This window comes from Eurytemora carolleeae, unplaced genomic scaffold (genome assembly GCF_000591075.1).
Source record: "Eurytemora carolleeae unplaced genomic scaffold, Eaff_2.0 scaffold325, whole genome shotgun sequence".
Taxonomy (NCBI): Eukaryota; Metazoa; Arthropoda; class Copepoda; order Calanoida; family Temoridae; genus Eurytemora; species Eurytemora carolleeae.
Genome location: NW_019396214.1, coordinates 180729 through 204670, shown reverse-complemented (window position 1 = coordinate 204670; position 23942 = coordinate 180729). Strand labels below are relative to the sequence as shown.

The window sequence follows — 23942 nt, the reverse complement described above, 5'->3', positions numbered from 1 at the left end:
ACTGGATAAAAAGGAGATAAGTGCCTGTAAACGTTGGGTAAGAATTTTATGAACTAACGAAAAAGAAAGTACATTGTTATGTACAGGGTGTCCCATGAAACATGACAGTGGTGTATAGTTTTAAAATGTCCATAATTTTTGATACCATAGAGCAAAAAAGGTATATTATATAGCAGTCACGATATAATAAAATTGAGTTCAAAGTAAAACATAATTAAGTTGAAGATTTTGTAACGAAATAATTTTTTAAAAAAAATAAGAAAAAAATGTTAAAAATAAAATGGAATATATATCTCGTCTCTGTAAACGCACATTGCATTTAAATGTGCAAGCCAAAAAAATATGTGTCTCAATAAAATGCATATTAATAAGTTAATAAATATTTTATTTAACAAATATAGCACCAATTAATTGTACATATACGAATTATTAAACAAATAGGAAACAAGGCTTTTCTTTTAAATGTCGTCTTAAATCTCGGACTAAGACGGCATATATCATTACAAATTGTCTTAAACGTGTGAAAATATACCGAATTTAAAACATTAAGTGATCTTCGTAAAACTGACAAATTATCAAAGACCGGGGTTTGTTTTTAACTTGCTTCAATTTTCTTTTCAATCAAAGCATATAGAAAAGGTCCTCACAATAGGTTATTAAAGGTATTATTATCTTTAGGTTAATTGAAAGGGAGTGTTCGCGTAATTTCAAGGGACTCTAGATTTTTTGTGCATGAGCAGGATTTTGATTTCCTTTCTTTCTGTTTAAAAATTGACCAATTTCAGTTACGGACTTTCTATGAAAGGAAACAATGAGAAGCTGTCAACTTAAATCGAAAAGTTGTCTTTATTGTATTGATATAAACGCCGACAACTGTAACTGGGAAAAGGCTGAAGATGTACGGAATGAATCTTTTTTCCAAAGTAAATCGAAAATTTCTTCATAGTCATTATCCACTACTTTGATAAAGGTTTAACGGGTACCATATTGGGAATCGAGCATGCACACAACAATGCAAATAAAGGGCCGAACTTAAAATTGCGTAAACTGACCCTTTAGGGGCGGATTTTAAAAAACATTGACTGCGCTGAACAGAAACTTGGATGGAATCCTTTGTGTCTTGTTAACAAACAATGCTAGGCGGCAGACTGGGATTTAATGAAGCACGCAAAACGGTGTTTGAATGTCGTCTTCTAAGACACAGATTGGCCAAGGTCTCTTGCAGCTTCTGATTCATGATACTTTTTCAACTTTAACCTCAAATCTCTGCAACAAAAACACAACATATGGTTAACAAATTAAATATGTAGCATTTAATATAGTAAAACCAGAAAACAATGTAATAAGTAGACGACATTTTTGCAATACTTTTAATATATTTGATGTTGTTACAAAGCAAACAGTTTTACTAAACACTTATTAAATCAATAATTTTGTGAAATGAGTCTGTTTACACTGCACAATTGCTGTCTGCTACTCATTCGCCATTTTAAAGTTATAACTTGATTCTAAAAGTCGTCTTCCTATTTCAGAGTTTTTTGGTGATCACTTATAAAACTTTTTATGTTTTCTCTCAAATTGTCATAACAATTTTTTCAAAGGGCACTTGTCGGCTGTCGCAACATATTTTGCAAGGAATTTGTTAATTACACTTAATAAAAGTGATAATTTAAAACACCTTGACAATGAATGTTTTCATAAAACTAGTTACCTTGGGTACCTATCATAACACTTCTTGCAAACTGGTTTCAAGTCAACCTAAACAAAATAAGAGTATTAAAATTTGATAAAAACTTTTTAGGTAAAAAGAGAAAGAGAGAGAACATAATTTGTTTAGATTCAGGAGAAAATAAGTAATTGAACATCATCTTTGATACAGGGTGTTCCCAATATACATAGGAATTCAGTGACGAATACGATATCGTCTTTTTAAATAATTCTTTGATTTAGTTTAGTGATCCCTAATGAGAAAGCTGTAATCTGTAAGAATTTAGTCTGCTATGCTCTGCACATTTTGTTTGTTTATGTTTTGACTGCATACGGTTGTACTAGACTTCGTAAAACAAGAAAATTGGAGTATACAAACAGAGTAAACTTCCGTCATCACTGCTTATCTTGCGGAGACATTATAGATACATCTTTACAGCCTTTTACCCTTTTCATAAAATAAACTCTAGCAGACATAATTATAGTTTGGGTTTTGAAATTAGGTATTACAATGCTAATTCATAACAAAGACGATATCGAATTCGTCACTGAATTTCCATGTTTTTTTTTGGGACACACTGTAGCTAGATCCACCCCGCTCCCACAAAGGATAAGACTGATTACAGCTGCAGACAATCATCAAAATAAGAAAACAAGCTGTTTGAAATTCGTACCGTCGCCTTTGAAGTCCCATTCCTTGTGGACAATCCTGTATACAAACTATCTTTTACCATACAGTAAGAACCAGAAAACATTTACCTCGTAAAATTTAGTTTTGAGGCTCATCTTCTGATCGCAGGAGCTACAGGCAAAGTGGTTAACACACCAGGCCTTGTTCAAGGCAGTGAACACATCACTCTGAATAACCTAAACACAAACCATGAACACATCACTCTGAATAACCTAAACACAAACCATGAACACATCACGTTGAATAACCTAAACACAATTCATGGACACATCACTCTGAATAACTTAAACACAAAATCAATTAAATGCTCCCCCCGTCCTAGCATTATGGTCTCCAAGGATTAGTAGATTTTTTTATCATTATTATTATTATAATATTTAATATATTTAATATATTTAATATTAAATTGACGTATGAATGTCGCAAATTATTTTAAAGATGATATTCACGTAAAACTTTACCTGGTTACATGTATAGCAAAGATTTACCTGGTTACATGTAAAGCAAAGGTTTACCTAGTTACATGTATAGCAAAGGTTTACCTGGTTACATGTATAGCAAAGGTTTACCTGGTTACATGTATAGCAAAGGTTTACCAGGTTACATGTATAGCAAAGGTTTACCTGGTTACATGTAAAGCAAAGGTTTACCTGGTTACATGTATAGCAAAGGTTTACCTGGTTACATGTAAAGATTTACCTGGTTACATGTAAAGCAAAGGTTTACCTGGTTACATGTATAGCAAAGGTTTACCTGGTTACATGTATAGCAAAGGTTTACCTGGTTACATGTATAGCAAAGGTTTCCGAACAGCTGATGGTAATGAGTCTCACAGTAAGCCAACCCTTTCCTCTCATAATGCCTAATAATAATTTATTTTAATTAAATTTGATTATATAAAATTTGCTCAGTATAACAATGTTAACTTTACAACTCCCTTTCATGTGTATTTTTACTGGTACAGAGATTAGGAAGCATAAATAAAAAAGTGGTGGGGGGAAAGGGGGGGAGGGAACACTACAGTGAAACCCTTAAAAACGAATACATCGAAAGAATTCATCAAATGTCGTATTCTTCACTTTCTGATAATGGAATGATGCAGATATTTAGTTTTTTAATAAAATGATTATATGGAACTCTTTAAAACTGTTCCCGCAAATTCATGGCTATTTATTTATTTTCGCAAATACTGAAATTTACGTAATATAGTATAAAACCCATGGAAAAACTGTCAAGACGACATTTGATAAATTCTTCCGATGTATTCGTTATTAAGGGTTTCACTGTATGTAATTACCAAAAAGTGAAGGTGGGCTTTTATTACTAAATTACACGACTGATTATCGTCCAGCTGAACAAGCATTAAAGGCTCACTTGGAATTTGTTTCACGAAATAAAATGTTTCAAGTATATATGCTGATATATGCTGATATATGTGCATTTTGAGATCAAAAGGGTATTTTGTCTTCCACATTTTGAACGACTTTTTGCCTTTTGAATCCGGAAAGCAAAAATTCAAGGAACTGTAGACGTAATTTAAAGTGAACCTCCATCTAGGGGACATGTTCAACTCACAACGGCACCCTTTAAACCTTGGTTTGTCAATAAGTATGTGTAAACAAGATATACTTTTTTCTTTGAAAAAAAATTCAAATAAAATTTAATAAATTGTTTAGAATCGAACACTTTTTTATAAATAAAAGGAATTATCTTTCTGGTTGTTACTCAGAAAGCGAAACAATCGGAAATGTCCATCTCTTAAATTAGGGAACACTCCAAATTACGTGTACAGTCCCTTTAATCACTTGTTATAAATAAAATTATTCACCTGTTTCCTAGGAAAGGTTTCTCACACTTGGCGCACACAAAGTGTTCCACGTGCCAATGTTTTCCTAAAGCTGTAACTACACGTTCCTCGATAGGTCGTCTTCAAATTAAAAGTATTATATTAATTTTCTTTTAATGAATTAAATAAGGAGTTCTAAGGAGTTTTAATCACTTCTACGTTTGATGTTATTAGAATGCAAATGGGGTTTGAGTACCTCTTTTAGCAGTTTCTGTGTTTCATTTAATTAAACACTTTAAATTAAACAATTAAGCAATAGGCATATTAGTCAATACTCAATACTTTACTTAATCTTATATTTATACTTTTTGTCTGTCTGTTAGTATCCAATAAACGTCAAAACGACTGAACCGCGCGATCGGGCCCAAATTTTTGTGGGACCTCACGTGACCCTAAGGATGATTTATGGATGATCGAATTTTCAAAATATTACCTCAATTATAATTTTGTTTTTGAAAATTTTGAAAATCCACGACATTTTTTTTAAAAAATCTGTTAACTTTTTATTTTATTTTTGTTTTACAATATACACAAAGGAAACATGCTCACAATTGAAATAGAAAATGGGCGCGAAGCGCCCTAAATTATGCTTCTAAATCACACTGCTCAGAAGATGAGTCCGGTCGATCCCGGGAGAAACCATCCACGGATAAAAAAATTTTCAAAATATTTTTTCACAGAAATTTTTTTTATTAAATATAGATAAACTATTTATGTTCTTTCACCATATGTCTATCCTTTCTCAAGCATAAAATTTTTAAATTGTCGGACAACGAGGGAGGGCCAGGGGGAAGATTTTTAGTTAGAACCATTCGTAAATTCAAATTTTAAAGATGAAACGAATTTTACCTGCATGCTCCACAGATAGGGATCCCCATCTTATCATGGCAACGAAGACAATACAGCTCATTCAGCTCATTTGCTGTATATCCTGGCCGGGTTCGGACCTCACGAGCTGAGCTGGTCAACTCACTTCCACACCCTGGATAAATAGATAAATATATATAAATAGATAAATAGATAAATAGATAAATAGATAAATAGATAAATAGATAAAAAGATAAATAGATAAATGTATAGACAAACCCACCAATTTTAGATTTTACAAATATCTACTAAAAATTTCTGATCAAACATTTTAGCAATTTTTTTTAAATTCAAGTTTTGGAAATCCTTTAATGTTGATACGGAACAAACAACATATTAAAACAAACACTTTCTTATATTTAAAATTTGGTATCGATGATGATAGTAAGCGTAGTAGTAAGTTCCAAATTTTCAGAAAATAAACATATTCCATCTAGGTTTACCCCCTTCAATTTTGCTTCTGTCACGAAGATTCAAATACATCTTACAAGGTGGCTGTTTGCACCATTAGATCGAAAATTTTAAGATGATATTATAGCGTTCAAATAAACGAAAATCTATTAAAATCCTGTGAATTGTGATATAATGGACATGAATTAGGATTTTAGCTATTTTCCCTTTACAAGTAAACACACTCAACTTAGAATCTCAAAACCAAACTAAGAACATTCCCTTGGGGGTTCCGATTTCAGGAAAATCTGTCAAGGGGTTCCAGAGTTATGATCGGTCATCCAAACAAACAAAGATTACAACTGTTTATATAAATAATATAGATACCTGTACAGTTGAAATGATAAGGATGATAAACTTCTCCTCTAAACCTAAGTGGTTCCCCGTCCACTACACTGTGACACTTCTGACACATATATTTACCCAGACCATCAGCTTTAACCTTAGCATTGCACTCATGGCACAGTGCTCGGCCCTAAAATAAAATAAATGTAAATAAACCGATTACAAGCACTTTCGCCTCAAATTCTAATTCCAACATCTTTGGAACAGGATAGAATTAGAATTAGAATTTTTCAAGATGAATTTTCAACCTTAGAGAAATCAGAGAAGCTTGATGCCAGTTCAATTTCTTATCATAATTAAGCGCTTATATGAATCAATTTAGTCTTTCCAGATGGTCTAAGTTATCTAATTTTAAAAAGATTTTTTGTTTGTTTGTAATTAACAGAAAACGATCTTCCTGATTGATTGAACTCGTAAACAAATCTGTTTTAACTCGTAAACAATGATGTCAGAGAAACAAAAGTCAAATGAGATTGTGATAATTGTTTGTTGAAAAATTTGCAAAAAGTAGAATTTTTCATGATTCCAATCATCTTATATGTTTTTTCTGAACATATATATATTTGGTCGGTATTGGCAACTTTTGGATTAATGGAAGCCAAAAAAAAACGGATTTAAATCAGTAAATTGATATTTTTATCAGACCAACAAAGCTAAAATGTACGTAGGTCACACGTACATGCACAGATTTAATGCCTAAATATGTAATGTATCTTATATTGGGAAAGCAAAAACGTTGAAAATGCTGTTGTAAATTTACATTTTATTGTAATCTCGCTAAAACTTGAGTAGTTATGCGTTAAATATTTCTATATCCAAGATCTGAAAATTATGCGTTTTGCTTCAGTGAATATTCAGGCTTAGGTTTTTTTTCATAATAAATGATACATGTAAATACATTGGAACATTTCCCTAGTTAATTTTAGATTTACAAGTGAAATAAATACACTTTTCATCTTTTTTCAGAGATTAAACATTTTTTCTTGTTTTTGAGAGCAAAACTATTCCAAGATTTTTTAATTTGTTGACTTTTTTGTAACTAAAAAAATTAAGAAAATTACGATTACTCACTTATACTCTAATTTTCTTATCACTATATTTTTGCAGTACGAGGTTGAAAACCTTTCATACTCGAGTCATGAGTTCTGTAAGATCAATGAGTCCAAGTTTGTGATATCAAAAGTTTACGCCTTCAGGATGCAACGATATATGGGATTGCGTTTATTTACCTGATTTTTGATAAATCCCAGGTCTGCCAGTTCTTTATGACACATCTCACATGTAAAGCAGTTTGCATGCCAAGTGGATTGCATAGCCTAGATGTAAATCAAAAATTTAGTTAAAAATAATAATAATCATTTATAATAAAACTACTTTTTTTACTTTTTCTAACTAATAAATAACTTCGTGCACTACTTGTACAAATAAGATATTTGTACACTCTGTTTAAAAATTGCATTGAAATTAAAATTCCAAATTTCTTTGTTAGACGTCTGACACAGGATGCTGATGACAAAAACTTTTATTTTTAAGAACATCCAAATTTTTCTTAATATTTTCCATATTTTTTTGATTATTATCCAGATTATCATGAATGTTATTCAGATTCTCATAGTATTTTCCAGATTTTCAGATAATTATCCAGATTTTCAGATAATTATCCAGATTTTCATGACGATTATCCAGATTTTCATGACTATTATCCAGATTTTCCTGAATATTATCCAGATATTCGTGAATATTATCCAGATTGTCAAGATTATTATTCAGATTTTATAAAATTCAGATCCCTCAATTTGTGGATATTTATGTGAAAGTGCAGATAAGAATTTATTACTTGTTTACCATAGCTCTATATTTGTAATAAATATCAAAGTGATAAAATAAGACAAACCGCGTGAGTGAAATATAGCACTTTGGTTGTAAAAATAGTCAGCAATGGAAAAGAATTATTATTATTATTATTATTATTATTATTATTATTATTATTATTATTATTATTATTATTATTATTATTATTATTATTATTATTATTATTATTATTACTATTATTGTTATTGTTATTATTATTATTATTATTATTATAATTAATATTATTATCGTTGCTTATCAATTCTATTTTTGTTTTCAATTACTTCTTATTGTGAACATTTGAAACTTTTAAACCTTATATTGGGACAAATTTTATTTATTTATCTTCAATACGGTGACGGACAATGTTTACTTAATCTTAAGTTTCACAAGAACAAAACAAATTTTTAAATTTTTTAACTTCAAAAGAAAATGAAGTTCTAATGACTCTTGGACAAAGGAAGAAAAATAAGACAACTAAATAAATTAAATTATAGAGGATGAAAATCCAGAAAGAAAATTACAAAAGCCGCAAGTGAGTAGTTTCGAATTCTGGAACCAGAAAACGACCTACTCATCTTCCTCGCCTTTAATACACTCGTTAATCATTATGTATTTATATATAGAGACAATAAATGTATTTCTAAAAAATCTTTTAAAAAATGTTATGGAATGTCATATTCGGAAACGTGTAATCATTTTATAATAATGCATGGCTTTTTTGTAGAATGTATGCATTTAAATCCTGTTATAAGTATTGATCGGTCTCTAAAACTACGAAAGGAATTTTAATAAAACATCCAAACACTAAAATATTATTTGTGAACTGAATATGCGAAAACTTAGGAAATTAGCTTCAAAAATGGTTTACATATGAGAATTCTGTGATGTGTGTAGTATGCTCTGAACTCAAGGTCAAACCATTCCAAAATAGATAGATTGATAGATGCAGAGATAGATAGATAGATGCAGAGATTGATAGATAGCTAGATACAGGGTGTCCCACGAAACATGACAGTTGGTCAATAGTTTAAAATGCATTTTTCCATTATTTGTCAAGTTGTTTGATACCAAATATCAATACAAATAATATATAATTTATTTAAATTGATTTCAAAGTAAAATATAATTAAGCAAAAAATTTGTTTAACTAAAAATAACTATGTATTGAATGTCATGTTTTGTGGGACACCTTGTAGATGGATGCAGAGATAGACATATAAATATATAGATAGATAGATAGATAGATAGATGCAGAGATAGTCAGATAGACAGATAGATAAATAGATAGAAAGGATCTGTATATAAACCAAATTCGTGATATATCAACATGTGTTTACAAAACTTTGTAAAATCATCCCTCCCCCACCCCCCCCCCTTCTCATCAACCAAAAACATATATATATATATATATAACCATATAACATACTATATTGATAACCAGAAAACTCTGAAATATGAAAACTTTCAGAAAAAGTTATTACTTTAAAAAGTCCAATGAGTATGAGACATATTAATTGTGCAGTGTAAATAGACCCATTTCACTAAATAATTGATTTAATATGTCTAGTAAAACTATTTGTTTTGAAACAGCATCAAATACATTTAAGTACTGCTATAATCTCGTCTTCTTTTTCCATTGTTTTCTGGTTATCACTTTATCAGATGTAGAAAATTAACCAAAAGGTGATGTTAACATAATTAATAAGAAATCAACGTATATTTGTTTACTATCAAAATGTACGGCTTTGTTTATGTTCATTTCAGAAACTGCAGTACACTAGAACACTTGGTTCCTGGTTAATCTTTATCTTTCTAATACAAAAGTTTATCTTACATTAATCATTCTGTGCACCGTACCGACATAATTTCAATTTTTTTTAGAGTGTCATATCCAATTCACAACTGTACCCTTTAAACCTTAGTTTATAATGACAACATTAATATTTTTAAATTGATTATTTTTCAATGAGGTTTTCTGTAAATGTTTTATGCTGCAGAAACAGATAGAGTTTGTCGGAATTTAACCCTTTACAATAAAAACAAAGACGATAGTATTAGGCCTACAGTCCCTTTAAACATAAAAAAACCAATTACCTTGATAACCCTTCCAATGATGAACTCCCCGCATTTCTGACAGCAGGGCGCGAACAGTACATGAAAATCATGTTCGCAATATTTCCTCCCCTCGAACTCATAGAACACTCCCTCGGGGAAAGGCCGAAAACACTGTGCACAGACGAAGCATCCCGAATGAAACAGTTCTCCGTTCGAATTTACAATCTTTGCTTTCGGTTCGAACCCGTCATCGCAGCGTGCACACGCGACGGTATCCATGTTGGCTGCACTGTGCATTTCACGTCCCAAGGGTGCCATGGAGTTGGACCACTGTGATCTGTCTCCTTAGTTCATCTAGTAGGACGGGTCGGACAGGACTGAGTTACTCAGGTTCCGTGCTGGGCCGAGGGACGGGACGGGACAGTGCTCTGGGTAGGACCTGGAGTCAGGACGGATTGAGCAGGAGTTAAATAACAGGTTCATCTTGCTCCAGCTTGAACAGCTCTACTCGTTCTACCCACATATACATATATCTATCTATCTACCTATCTATCTCGCCTTAAATGTCTATCTATCTATCTATCTTCCTATAAACTTGCTATATAAGAGATATCTGAGTAACTTCTCTTCTGTCTATTTACTCATCTTTCCGTCTATCTATATGTTAATCTATCCATCCATCTACCTATCTATCTTTTTTTCTAAATATCTCGCGATCTCTTCATATAAACTATAAATCTATCTATTTATTAACTTTCAGTAAATAATATCTTTCTATCTATTCTATACATATCTATCATTTATTTAAAATCCATAAACCACAGATCTATCTATCTACCTATATATTTAATACATCTATCTATCTATCAACAAATTTTATATTTATCTATCTATCTATCTTCTTCCACCCACTTACCCACATCATAGTCTTGTAATATGATGACAAGAGTGTAATTTAAAGTAGGGGGGGGGGGGGAGTTAGATATGCCCCCACTACCCCTCATCAAAATCTCAATCGCACGTTATTTTAGAATTAATTTCGTTACAATTTTTTAAATGTTGTCCTGAAATGTAACTTCACTTTTTCATTACTTAGTTTTCATTATTTTTGGGACACTTGTTTGTAAATAGACAAAAACACGATTATCCTCTATACAGCTTGTACTCCCGCCGTTTACCTGCTCTTGGTAGTAAATTATGATTTTAGCTATTTTCCCATTCAACAGTACGTGGACCCAATCAACTTGGAATATCAAAATTAAGAACATTCCAGCTGCAGTGGTTCCGTTAGTAAAATGACGAGACATCCAAACAAACAAACAAGCAGAGATGTTACAACTTTATATATTAGAAGACAAACAGCTAGTGCAGCGCTTTTCATTAATTTTTCCAACCTCAAATTTGAATTAAGATTTTAGAATAGATACACCTTTTTTTATAGAATATAAATATTCTGGGACACACTGTAAAACGATTAGAAGGACTTCTTGCTGGGACCCTGCAAACTGTGAAGACTTATACGGGACACCCTTTTTTATTTTTATATTAAGGACACCCTGCACCCTTTATAAAGGTTTTCTCTACGACACCCTGTCACCTGTTAAAGGTTTTCTCTAGGACACCCTGTCACCTGTTAAAGGTTTTCTCTAGGACACCCTGTAACCTGTTTAAAGGTTTTCTCTAGGACACCTTGTGTCCTGTAGAAAGGTTTTCTCTAGGACACCAGGTACCCTATTTAAAGGTTTTCTCTAGGACACCAGGTACCATGTATAAAGGTTATCTCTGGGACACACTGTACCATGTATAAACGATTCCTCTAGAACACCCTGTACCCTGTATAAAACCTATCTCTGTAACACCCTGTACCATGTATAAAGGTTTTCTCTAGGACACCCTGTACGGGCTGTACCCTGTATAAAGGTTTTCTCTGGGACACCCTAGACCATGTATAAAGGTCCTCTGGGACACCCTGTACCGTGTATTTAGGTCCTCTGGGACACCCTGTACCCTGTATAGTGTAACTAAGAATGATCTCATCACTTTAAACAGCTGGAGCATATTCTTTGATTGGTTTAAACTTATACATAGACTGCATTTTATCATGCACTTCTTTCAGGCCTTAAAGGGATTGTAAGCGAAAATTCACGTGATCTAAGGTTTTACAAATGTATCATGCATGATCTTTTCCTTAGTAAATTTCAAATATTCGTTGTTAATTTTTTGTCTCTTTTTGTATATTCAAAATAGAAGAAATCGAGAAAAAACTGAAATCTAGATAAAGCATCAAAATTTGATCAGAGAGGGTAAATGTTTTTGTGATAGCGCTGAACTGCACTGCTCAGAGAGGGTAAATGTGATAGCGCTGAACTGCACTGCTCAGAGAGGGTAAATGTGATATCGCTGAACTGCACTGCTCAGCAAAGTTTAATCTATTTTCAAGACTTAGTCGCCTTTGAAGTGTCGCAGCACCTTGCATCACAAACTTACTTATACTCCTTTGTAGCCCTGGACATTTACATTTTAAATCTGTTACATCACTTGTTTTTGCTTTAATTTATAGGAAGTATTTTTCAAAACTCTCGTGAGAGCTTGCAACATTTGGAACACACTGATGTGGCAGCTGAACTTAATTCTCACAGATAAACTTATAAATTTAAGGATTTAGGTTCAATTCTGTTGATATACTGTAAATTCACCAAGAAATAATTAAGAAATATAGTAAAAGTCACGCTGATTTAACAGTTTGGTCCTTGTCCTAGAAAACTGTGGTTTTGTTTTACAATACAGTTAAACAACTTTCGTTTTTTGATACTTTTTGTCGCGGATGCCTTTTAAATAAAAAAATTGAAAAATTTGTTGAGATATTTACCAAAACGTGATTAAATTCAAATTAAAGAACCCTAAATTAGCTTGTCCAGATAAGTCCAAGATGTAATGTCCATGGACTAAGTATCATTATTGTTAAAAAAGCATAGATGCTGATGCAAGCTGAAACTCGAGTCAAAAATTGTGTTAATGATATATCTAGATAAATACAATAGCAAAAAAAGGTTGTTATTGCCAATGCTGTATATATGCCTACTTTGCACAGCTAGACGCTAGACATTTATAATTAGTGTAATAGACAATAATCTTGCTTTTGTATTTTTAAGGATATTTTTTTAAGTCCCGAATTTAGAAATAAAAAAATGTTAGATATCTTTTAAAACAGGCAAGAAGAAGAAAAAAAATATTACATAATCTTTAAAAATGTTCCAAGAAAAAATAGTAAAGTTTTCACAAATAAACGATCTAAAGTTAGTTTAAAAAGAATGTAGAATAGGATCATAAAAGTCGAACAAAATTTGACTCAAAAATGATAAAAAAAAAATAAGAAAATGAACTCAAAAAAGATGTTAATTTATTCATCGTCATTCAGTAATTATATTTATATTTATTTATACATACTATAGTTGAAGTACTCGGCGTTGCCCGCGGATTTTTTTTACCTGAAAAAAAAAATAGATTTTTGAAAGTAAAAAAATATAGAACTTTTTTTTACTCTAGGGTTCCCTGAAAAAATTTCAGCCCATTTGGTCCAGCCGTTCGTCCGGCTATATATATATTTATATATATTTGAGAGATAGAGTGTGTGTGTCTGAGAGAGAGAGAGAGAGAGAGAGAGAGAGGGAGAGATGTTTAGAAAGATAGCTAGGACTGACCCGGCCCGTTTTAGGGGAACCTGATGCACACTGCCTTAGTCCTACACTACCCATTCCTAACCTAACACACCTGGGCAGTGAGAACAGGGTACGCCTACACATTCACGGCCCGCCCACTCACAAATATGTTACAGTGATATCAACCTAGAAATAAGGAATGATACTGACGAAAATAAGAATTAAAAAATTGATAAAGTGGGTAAAAAAGAATATTATTTCAGTGTATATGTATATACATATTATATATAGAAGATGTGAATGCATATTTTAGGGCAATCTGTGGCAGGGTTACCTTAGTGTGTAATAATAATAAAACTAAAACAAGAAATACCAGGGTTCGCTTTCCAATGTTAATTTTAGCGAATATATACCCGGTAAAAGAGAAATTATAAATATCGATAACAAAATGTAGCTTTATATGTATTCAATGATAGAATAGATAAAATATGTCTCACAGATCGTTCAAAAAATGAGTCACTGTCTGACTCAAAGGGACTGTAGACGTAATTTCTAGGGACCCTACATTTGTATTTCTCAATCTCATTCACAACAATACCCTTTAAAGCGATGACTGAATATCAACGACGGATATATTCCTTATTTCTGGCTAAAATTGAGTACTGGGTAACAAGGATACTTTTGACAATCTTGATAAGACAAAAGACTATAGGTTACCGTTGTGAATCGGACATGCCAATTCTTCCTTGAAATAACGTGTACAGGCCTTTAACTACTAATTATAGTAGTGGTTGTGCTTAATATTATTTAGAAAGAATTTGACTAAAAATTGAAATTAAGCCAGTATAATCCAATCTGCTGTTTGTTTACTGTTTATATCTACATCCAGGGGAAAACTAGTTTTTGGGATTGGGATAAATATATTTCTCAACAAAAAATGTCCTTGTTTTTTTCTATAGAGTTTTATATATTTTAATTTAATCATCTTTTTAATGGTTTATTGTAATTAAAAATAATTAATATCATGCCAACAGGGTTTACCAAAAAAATATGAGATTTTAATGACGACCTTAAACCATAATCTTAATATTAAAAGAGCAATATTTTTACCAATAAGAGTAAACCCTTTAATCAATTAAATCAATTATAAAAATGTTTAAAAATATAAAAATCTACTTTGCTGCGCGTGAAAGGTTAAAATCATGTCTTGAAACAGATACACAAAAACTGTTTAAAATTAAACAAATGAAGATTTTTATTGTTATACAGGGTGTCCCACGAAACATGACAGTTGGTAAATTGTTTTGAAAGTCTTCTTCCATATGCTGTATTATATACTAAAGACTTTTTGCATTTAATTTAGTTAAAAAAAAACTTTACTCATATTTACTTAGAAACCAACTTGACTATAATATGAATGCCATAAATATCTAATATTATTCTCCTTGGCAACCAACAACTTGACATATTATGTAAGAAGACATTTTAAACTATTCACCAACTGTCATGTTTCTTGGGACACCCTGTAGTATCTTAAACATCATACATTGTTTGTACTGATGTGATGAGAAGACTTAAGCATCTTTAACTAACGTTAAACACGCTTTTACATAAAAATCGAGTAGTATTTTGTCAATTACTCCGTTCAAGCTGAAAACAATCGAGTTGCATTTTTAGAATACATATGTCTAGGGTTTAAAAATTCAAGTGAATTGGTAAGTTAAAAACAAAGGTCAAGGCAATGCGACACTTTAAAGTCAAGATTGTCTAAAAATTTGATGACTAAGCATCATTAAGCATAGTTAACTATCTTTAACAATCGTTGACCATTTTAAGGCATCGTTAACCATCGTTAACCATCTTTAGCCATTTTTAACAGTCGTTAAACATTTTAAGTATCGCTAACCATCTTTAACTATCGTTAAACATTCTTATGCATCGTTAAACATTGTTAGGCAACGTTTACCATCGTTAACCACCAGTACCGTCATTAAAAATCGTTAATAATCGTCGATAACTATCGATAACCAAGGGCAACTAACGTAAACATTGCTCCCATTTATTTACATCGTTATCCAAGTTAACCAAAGATCAAAAAATAAATGTTATATAGCTACCATAGGATGAAGGATGCATGTATAAATACATGGTATATAGAATAAATGATGAATAATGATTAATGTAAGGATGAATTTTGAATTAAAGGATAAATGTCAGGATAAATGATGGTTAAATGAATGTCAAGATGAATGCTGAATGAATAAATGAATTGTATATATGATGATTATTGAATGAAAGGATGAATGATGAATGAATTAATGTCAGAATGAATGATAAATGAATGAATGTCAGGATGATTGAATGTTAGGATTACTGATGAATGAAAAGATGAATGTCAGGATGAAAGATGAATGAATAAATGAATATCAGGATGAATGATGAATGATGAATGAAAGGATGAATGTTTGGATGAATGATGAATTAAAGGATGAATGTTTGGATGAATGATGAATGAATAAATGAAGATGTCAACGGATACTGAATTGACTGTGGACAAGCAGGAATATTAAACTGTACAATTCTATATTATTATGCAGCAAGTATTACTCAACTATACAAGACATTATACAATTCAGTTAGATGAGAGGGGGGGTTAGTGAGGTACATTACTATTAGACGAGGATTATTTAGATATTCAGGCCTAAGGGGGGATTTAAGGCATACGAAGAATTTAGAATTTGTATTTATCGTCGATTTTATCATTGCCTTTGTGGGTGTTATTATATTCATGATCTTCAAGATATATCAACCTAGATTTATCATTATTATTGCTATTAATCAGCAATATCGATATTTGCGACCACCTTGAGTGATTTATTTTTAACCTTTAAATTTTTCTTTGCAAATAATAAAATTGATAACAATTTATAATTTCCCAGATATTACTGTAATCATTGATGAATTCTAAAAAGTACAGTCGAAATTTTTAACTTTGACTTTCCAAAAACCTTTGAAAAAATGTAAACTAACATTTTTGATTATTATCTGTTTTTTTAGATATCACTATTTTTTAAATTATTTTTTATCATTACTTTTATTTTTTAATTCTACAAGGCAATTATTGTTGTTTTGATTATCATTATTATTTCTATTGTTACGTCTCTCTGCAATCAAAACATAAATGGTGTCGCATATATAAAGATTGTGATGCATTTATACAAATGCAATCTGAATAAAGCATCCTTTGCATTACTGTTCTTCGAACCATGCATCTTAATTAAACTGTTGTAAGTAGAATGATCAAGGTCTGCACCGGTGGGGGGGGGGGGGGTGATTAAAGGGACTGTTAACGTTAAAACTGACCCTCATGTAATAATGGAACCTGTTTTTACCTCTAATTTTTGTAAAATAAGGATGATATTCTTACAATTTCCTTCATTGTTCCAGTAACATATTCAGCAAACTACGAAACCATAATTGAAAATACTCAATTTTCAGAGAGAAAAATACGGATATCTCAATTATCCATGATCAGATAAAGGTTTAAAGGGACTAATAATGTTTAAACAAAGAAAGGTTTTTTGAATATTTCGTTATCTTTTTCTGTATTATAATTATGTACACATATCTTTTAAATTCTTCACTTAAGCTAATTTTAAATTTTTTTTCGATAAAGTTGATTTCAATTTTATTTACATTTCAATTGAAAAAAATTATTTTGGAAATATACGGGAACCAATCATAACTTTATAGCACACGTGCTATAATGTACGTACAGCAAATTTAACTTTATAGCACGTTTGTTATGAAATGATGAAGTACACAACAGTTTCATAAAGAGTTAATTATGAAACGTTTGTGAACTTGTTTTATTTTAATGGATATTTCTAGATCAAATAAGCTTTGAAACAAAGCAAAAGTCAATTTTATTTTTGTTTCACTTGAAAAAAAGATATTTTGGAAATATCCTGAATTTTTAGAGAAAATCCGGGAACCAATCAAAATTTTATATCACACGTGCTATAATGTACAGCTAATTTAACTTTATAGCACGATGATTACTTTATAGCACGTTCATTATGCAATTCACGATGAAGTGAGGAAGAATGATAAAGTACAAAATATTTTAATAAAAATTATTATGAAATATCAACTATATACGAATGCGTCAAAAATAATCGATGAGAATAGGTTGTAATATCTGAATGATTTGTTTGGATTTTTTTTACGATCCGAGTCGAATATTGCAACTTTCTGAATTTGTATGGACACTACGTTCTTCGGTATGAGTCGATTTTAACAATTTTCTCCTCATAGACGCAACAGATAGAAGTAAGATTATTAGCAATCATCATTGAATATCCCTTTCATTTTTCGCGAACACTCCCTTTAAATGTGAAAACTGCCAAACACTTTATGCTGTGATTTGACTTAAACGAAATTACTTCCTCATATTAACCAAGGGTCGAATATACTAAATTTGTCAATCTATCTGTCTATTTATCTATCCATCTATCTATCTTTCTATCTATCTAACTATCTATCTAGCTATCTATCTATCTATCTATCTATCTATCTATCTATCTATCTATCTATCTATCTATCTATCTATCTATCTATTTTTCTATCTATCTATTTTTCTATCTATCTATTTATCAATCTGGTATATTCTCCTGTCTAGCCACAATAGAAGTCTATCTCAGTGTCAGGCAATCATTTACCTTAATAATAGGCTTTATAAAAAGCGGGTTTACCCCCTCCCCCTCAGTTTTGTTTGTTTTATACTTTTGCAGAATAAAATTGAATTGCCAATTTTTTTGTGCTAACATTTTTTTTTTGCCTTTGAATTAGTAATTAAGCAGTCAGCACTTTGTCCTTATTGATAAATAACAATTTGTTTTTGGCACAATTTGTCCTGTTTACGCGGCGAAGTTAAATATTTTAAAAAATTCAATTTTTCAAATGACTTTTTTAAATCTTTATCTCCAAAAGTTATAATTGAGATACCAAGGGGTAATATGAATATCAAAAAAATTTTGCGGCCCAATTGTTTTACCGCTTTTTGGATTATTGGAAATGCTTACATTCAAAATAAAGAATTTTAGCCTACAATTTCCAGTTTTATTTACAACTCATATATCCGTTCAAAATGCTGTAAAATGATCTTGTTTTTCAATAAAAAGTTTTGAAATTTAAAACTTGAATTTTTATGAAGGACTGACAAATATTTTGCAAGCTGTTATTATCTATATTATTATTATTATTATTTTTCTTATTATTATTATCATTCTTGTTATCATTATTATCATTATTATCATTATTGTTATTATCATTATATATTATCATTATTATCATTATCATCATTAGTATCATTATTATCATTCTCATCATTGAGGATTAATTATCTCTGTTCTATACAACTGAATTTTGGCAACAAATGTTAATTAAAACGGGCAAAGATATTCTCTTTTTTTCTCTGAAAATGGAAAATTTTAATTGCGATTATATGCAGTAGCAGAGAAAAAAAGAAATTATATTGACTGAAGTTTTCTCTATTTCAGATAGATTAACGTCAATCTCTTCCTCATTGTCCCTGAGATGCACGTCTGCAGGGTACTATTGTAGATCGGGCATGCAACTTAAAAATCCGTTAATCTTTGTTAAATAATTAAAATTTCTTTATAAGCAATTACATCATATTTCATTGTGCTCATAACATACCCTAATGCAATTGTTTATTGTGTTTCATGTTGCCGAGAAAACAGTTCAAAAGATAAATTACAAGACTGACAGTTTTAAATAAAGAAATAGGAAAATTATCAAAAATATAAAAATCAGAATATCTAAATTAGTTGACAATTGACAACTCTTTATGTGTTTATCCAAGATTTACAAAAAAAAAATTCAAGTTAAAAACCCAAAGCATTTTGGATAATAATTGTTTACATCCCTAATAAGCAGAATTTCTTCTGTAATCTTGGGGCTAAGGTATTAATTCCAGCCATTTGTGTATATCTAAGATTTCTCTCAGATAGTCCTGCAAATCTATTCATCTCGCCTCGTTGACACAAATCTATTCATCTCGCCTCGTTGACACAAATCTATTCATCTCGTCTCGTTGACACAAAACCTCAGTAGTTTCTTTATATTTGGCTTAGAACTAGCGCGTACAAAATGTATCGTAAGTAAACTATACTAACATTACGTTATCTTTTTTGATATTTGATTTTTTCTTATCTCCGATTCACCTAAATCTATTGTATAGTTTAAAATATATACATGCATTCATTATATATAATATACTCAAACTCTGTTACAAGAAACCCTAACATTTAGTTTGTAATTTAAATGCTACAAATAACTAAAAAATTCCAATTTGTTTGTATCAATCAGTATCAAATAATTTCAGGAAAAACGTGGCATTTTACCTAAAACCCCCAGAAACAAGTGAAAAGTGATCTAGTTGTTTAGCGAGTGAGTGAATAAGTGGGAAAGCTGAGAAAACATTGAAATAAAGATGCAAGCAGCCTAGAGAAGGTCAGGTGGGAGAAAGCTTGAATGTTTACAAGTAAAACATAGGGAGAAGGCAATCAAATATTTGAAAAAACAATCCGCCATGTTTTTTTCTTTCAATGAATAAACAATGAAATTTTTGGATTTTAAAATTGAGGATTTAACTGCTTTATTCTTTATTTTAGTCGTCTAGGAATTTTAGGTATGGGGGTCACATAGATTTATACTGCTTGTAAAAAGTTTCATCAAATCTTTAGACAGGGTCGATTTTGAAGTTTCGCAATGCCTTGGGCTTTTATTTTACCGCTCTAACTCACTTATGATTTTGTGTAGCCCTTTACATGTACATTTTAGCAATGTAAAGCAATTGCCTTTAGCTTTGGTTTTTAAGAAGTAATTGAAAAAAAATTCTCAACGATTTTAGCTTGACAGCTCGGAACCTTTAAATCACAGTGGGTTGGAGAGTGGAACAGCGAACATGCTTTAAAAGTGCGCCCAATAATTTTACCCCCCTCATCTTATCTGTTCATTTGTATTTACATTTTTTTCTGATTTAGATGGAAGAATTGTTAAAAAATGTTTTGCTAGCTAAATTCTATTCTAAATGATGTATTAACACCTGGCAATGAATGATGTAACTTTTCTATAATGTTGAAAATTTGTCAATGTTTTTTGTTGTACTTGTATACCTTTAAAAACCTTACATTGAAGTCTTTCCAACGTCCCAAAGATAATTTCTATCTGTTCTAGAGTTAACATAAAAGATTTAATATTTTTTCTAATGGATTGTGAAGATATTTCAAAGTAAACTCATACAACATTTTAAAGTATTATTTAGATCTATTAGTAATCCATTTTTTAGGTATCACCAAGATGGGCGTCAACGGGCGAGAATATGATAGAAGTGGGGGCGTAAGGGCCATGCCAAGTCCCAAAGGGGGTCTACAGACCCCTAAAGGTGCCACCCATACTGGAGGTGGGGGCCTTGTGTACGGTGATGGATCCTGGGACCTGACTGTCTTTGTCACAGATCTTCAGGAATTCTTCAGAAAACAAAAATATTTTCTTACGCGACGTAGCGCCATTCTAACGCTCGTATGTTTTTACAATGGAATCCAAAAAACTGCGGAAAACGATATTTAAGCAATCTTTTGTGCCTTTGATTTCCTTTATTATACTCTTATAGCTTGGAAATCAATTTCTTTGGCGAACTGCAAAATCATCAATCAGCATAAGTCTCATCAGTCGCATCTTTTCCTAAGTTTTCTGGGTTTTAGTGTATCATAAAAGTTCTGAATGATATATTTTTCTCAAATGTATCACACCTGGGAACAGAAATATATCCAAATTAGATTAACAGTAATTTAGTGTGAGTATCTCCTCCCCATCCATCCCTACCCCCCTAGCCTAATAACCATACCCCGCCCATGTTCTATGCTTACCAAACGCCCATTGCATTTAAGTCAAAATATGTATTCAAGATTTGGTTTGATTTGACAGTAAACAGTTGAATGCAAATATAAGGGGCAAATCACAGATTACTCAGATTGGACATATGCATCAATTTTGTTTTACATTGATTTACATTGTGAAACCAAAACTAATGATTAAAGGGTCTGTCTACATATTTAAAGTGACCCTCCGGTAGAAAAGGTGCACAGTCGACACAAAGAATGTCAAAATATAATCATATAGACGAAGGTGTAAGGTACCCTTGTGAGTCGAACATTTAAATGAGGGGTCACTTAAAATTAGGTCAATTCCCTTTAAGAGACCAAACAAAGGGACAAAATTTCTAATTTCATGATTTGATTTAGCTGATATATTTTTTAATCTAAATTATTTATCATTATTCTCAAAATTTTATATAATACTCAAGTTAATTCAAACCTTCATGCTGTGATACTCAAGAAAAGCATGAAGCTTGGTTTTTTTCCTATCTGTTTAATATTTGCAATAATGATAATTGTTGATTTACATTTAGTCAGTATTTGATATGATTTTACATATTTGAAACATGATACCGACATTGGTGGGTAGAATTAAATTAATTACAGTAATGATGTTAGCAAGAGGAAGGATGGGGAATGAGGACTATAATTGCATTTTATGCAGAACATTGCACTGTTAGGAGTTAAGATTGTTTTATGAACCATTGTTGAAAACTTTATTTTTGGCATCTTTTTTTGTCGTCAAAAGGAACTAAAGACGCAATTTCAAGTTAGCCTCTGTTTACCGCGTGGCATTTTGATTTACAACTGTAACTTTCAATACTTTGTTTGATTTTGGACGACAAAGATATTCCTTTTTTATAGCTGAAAATTGAGTGCAGAGATTGTACAATGTAAACCGTACAGTGCACACTTGTCTTGTCTCTTTAAAAACGTTTTTAAAAATCCTAATCAAGCTTACAAAATTCATCTATTTTGTTTCAACTCTAAACCCTCTTTTTACAGACAAAGTATGTTTAAAGATAGCTATCACACAGGACCATATTTATGCATCTAGTTTACATTCTTGATGTTTAAGATAACAAAATTAAATAATTTACATAGAATTTCATTGTACACTGTACAGTCCTAACCAGAAAACTGTCAAAAAAATGCTGTCTTTTTTAGTCTTTTACAAGACATTAGACATTTTGTACAAAATTCTTAACGACATTATATAGCTAAAATTAATTTGAAAGACTGCAATCAAGACACTGGTTATCCCTACACATCAAGGTCCAAATGCAAATCATTTGAAAATTTGCTTTTTAATTTAATTAAGATCTCTTCAGCAGGTTTCTTATTCTGGTTCGTTTATTTCAAGTCAGCAGACTGCATTTGTTATAATCTTTCCAAATGACCCTGTCGTCAATAAGAAAACACGTTAATTAAAAAAAGTCCGATCTTTCTCGTTTTACGACACCCAGCCAAAAAACTGTGACCTGTTTAAAGAACTGTAGAAGCATAAATTAAAGAGACCCTCTTTGCAACGATGGCAATAACCGAGTCAATCATTCACAACGGTACCCGGCCTAGAATCCTTTATCTGACCAATACAGTCCTTTAAACGAGTATTCCTTCCAGTCGTTAAAATCGAAACCATTTTTGGAAAATTATAAAGATTGATATTTAATTCATATCAGATCAGACAAAGCTTTCAAGGGTAATATTGTGAATCGGGACATGTCATCTTTGCATGAAGGGTCACTTAAAACTACTTTACAGCCCCTTCCAATTGGTCAGATAAAAATGTGTAACAAGAATACGACAGTTAGACTAAAGTTATGATTTTTAAATAATATATATCAATTTCATTTCATTTCATTTAATATATAATTTTCAAGCTACTGGCAAAATTATTTCCTTTGCAATACTAACTTCAAATAGACATAAGATTACTTTATTGTCTTTCCTATTCCACAGTTGTATTGGTCTCCCTGTATGAATATATATATATATATCACATGGACTTAATGGTTCTGTCAATATTCCAGAAAGCTATGACTTTCGATCCCAATTTCTCGTATCAAACATAATTTTTCAGCTTTCTTTCTTAAATACTTTTTTGCTGGCATATACATTTTTAATAAAAAGTATCAAACAAACAAATCCGTAAGTTTAAAGATTGTTATATTATAAACCAAAACGAGTATGATTTCAATTAGAAGAAACCAAATGCCTCTAACTCTGGTTAGTCCGGGGTGATATATATATAAATGCATTGGCATTTGTGTTAAATTTAAAATTGACGGTTATATGTTTATATATCAAAAACATATTGTTAGTTTCAACCCTGCATCATTTATCATTTTTAATCAGTTTTATTCATTAAATATTTTTATTTCCCAATGACTCAGGATATTTTTTATCAATGTATCAAATTGTCCTTGACTCTTGGCCCATCCCCTTCCCCTTCTTTCCCTCCCTAACCTCCCCCTTCCCCCTTCTTTCCCTCCCTAAACTCC

The 23942-nt window shown here is 31.2% G+C and overlaps 1 protein-coding gene across 1 annotated transcript; it reads right to left on the bottom strand.

Annotated features, from left to right (window-relative positions):
• Positions 1-367: 367 nt before the first annotated feature.
• On the bottom strand, positions 368-10280 carry LOC111698342 (LIM and senescent cell antigen-like-containing domain protein 1). The gene is made up of 10 exons (XM_023468656.1): positions 9855-10280; positions 7136-7222; positions 5889-6036; positions 5094-5226; positions 4227-4325; positions 3179-3260; positions 2467-2574; positions 1712-1758; positions 1150-1266; positions 368-1112 (listed from the first exon to the last, which is right to left on the bottom strand). Exons 1-9 carry the CDS (start codon positions 10131-10133, stop codon positions 1194-1196), a joined length of 1056 nt encoding a protein of 351 aa, XP_023324424.1. The 5' UTR covers positions 10134-10280; the 3' UTR covers positions 368-1112; positions 1150-1193.
• Positions 10281-23942: the final 13662 nt, after the last annotated feature.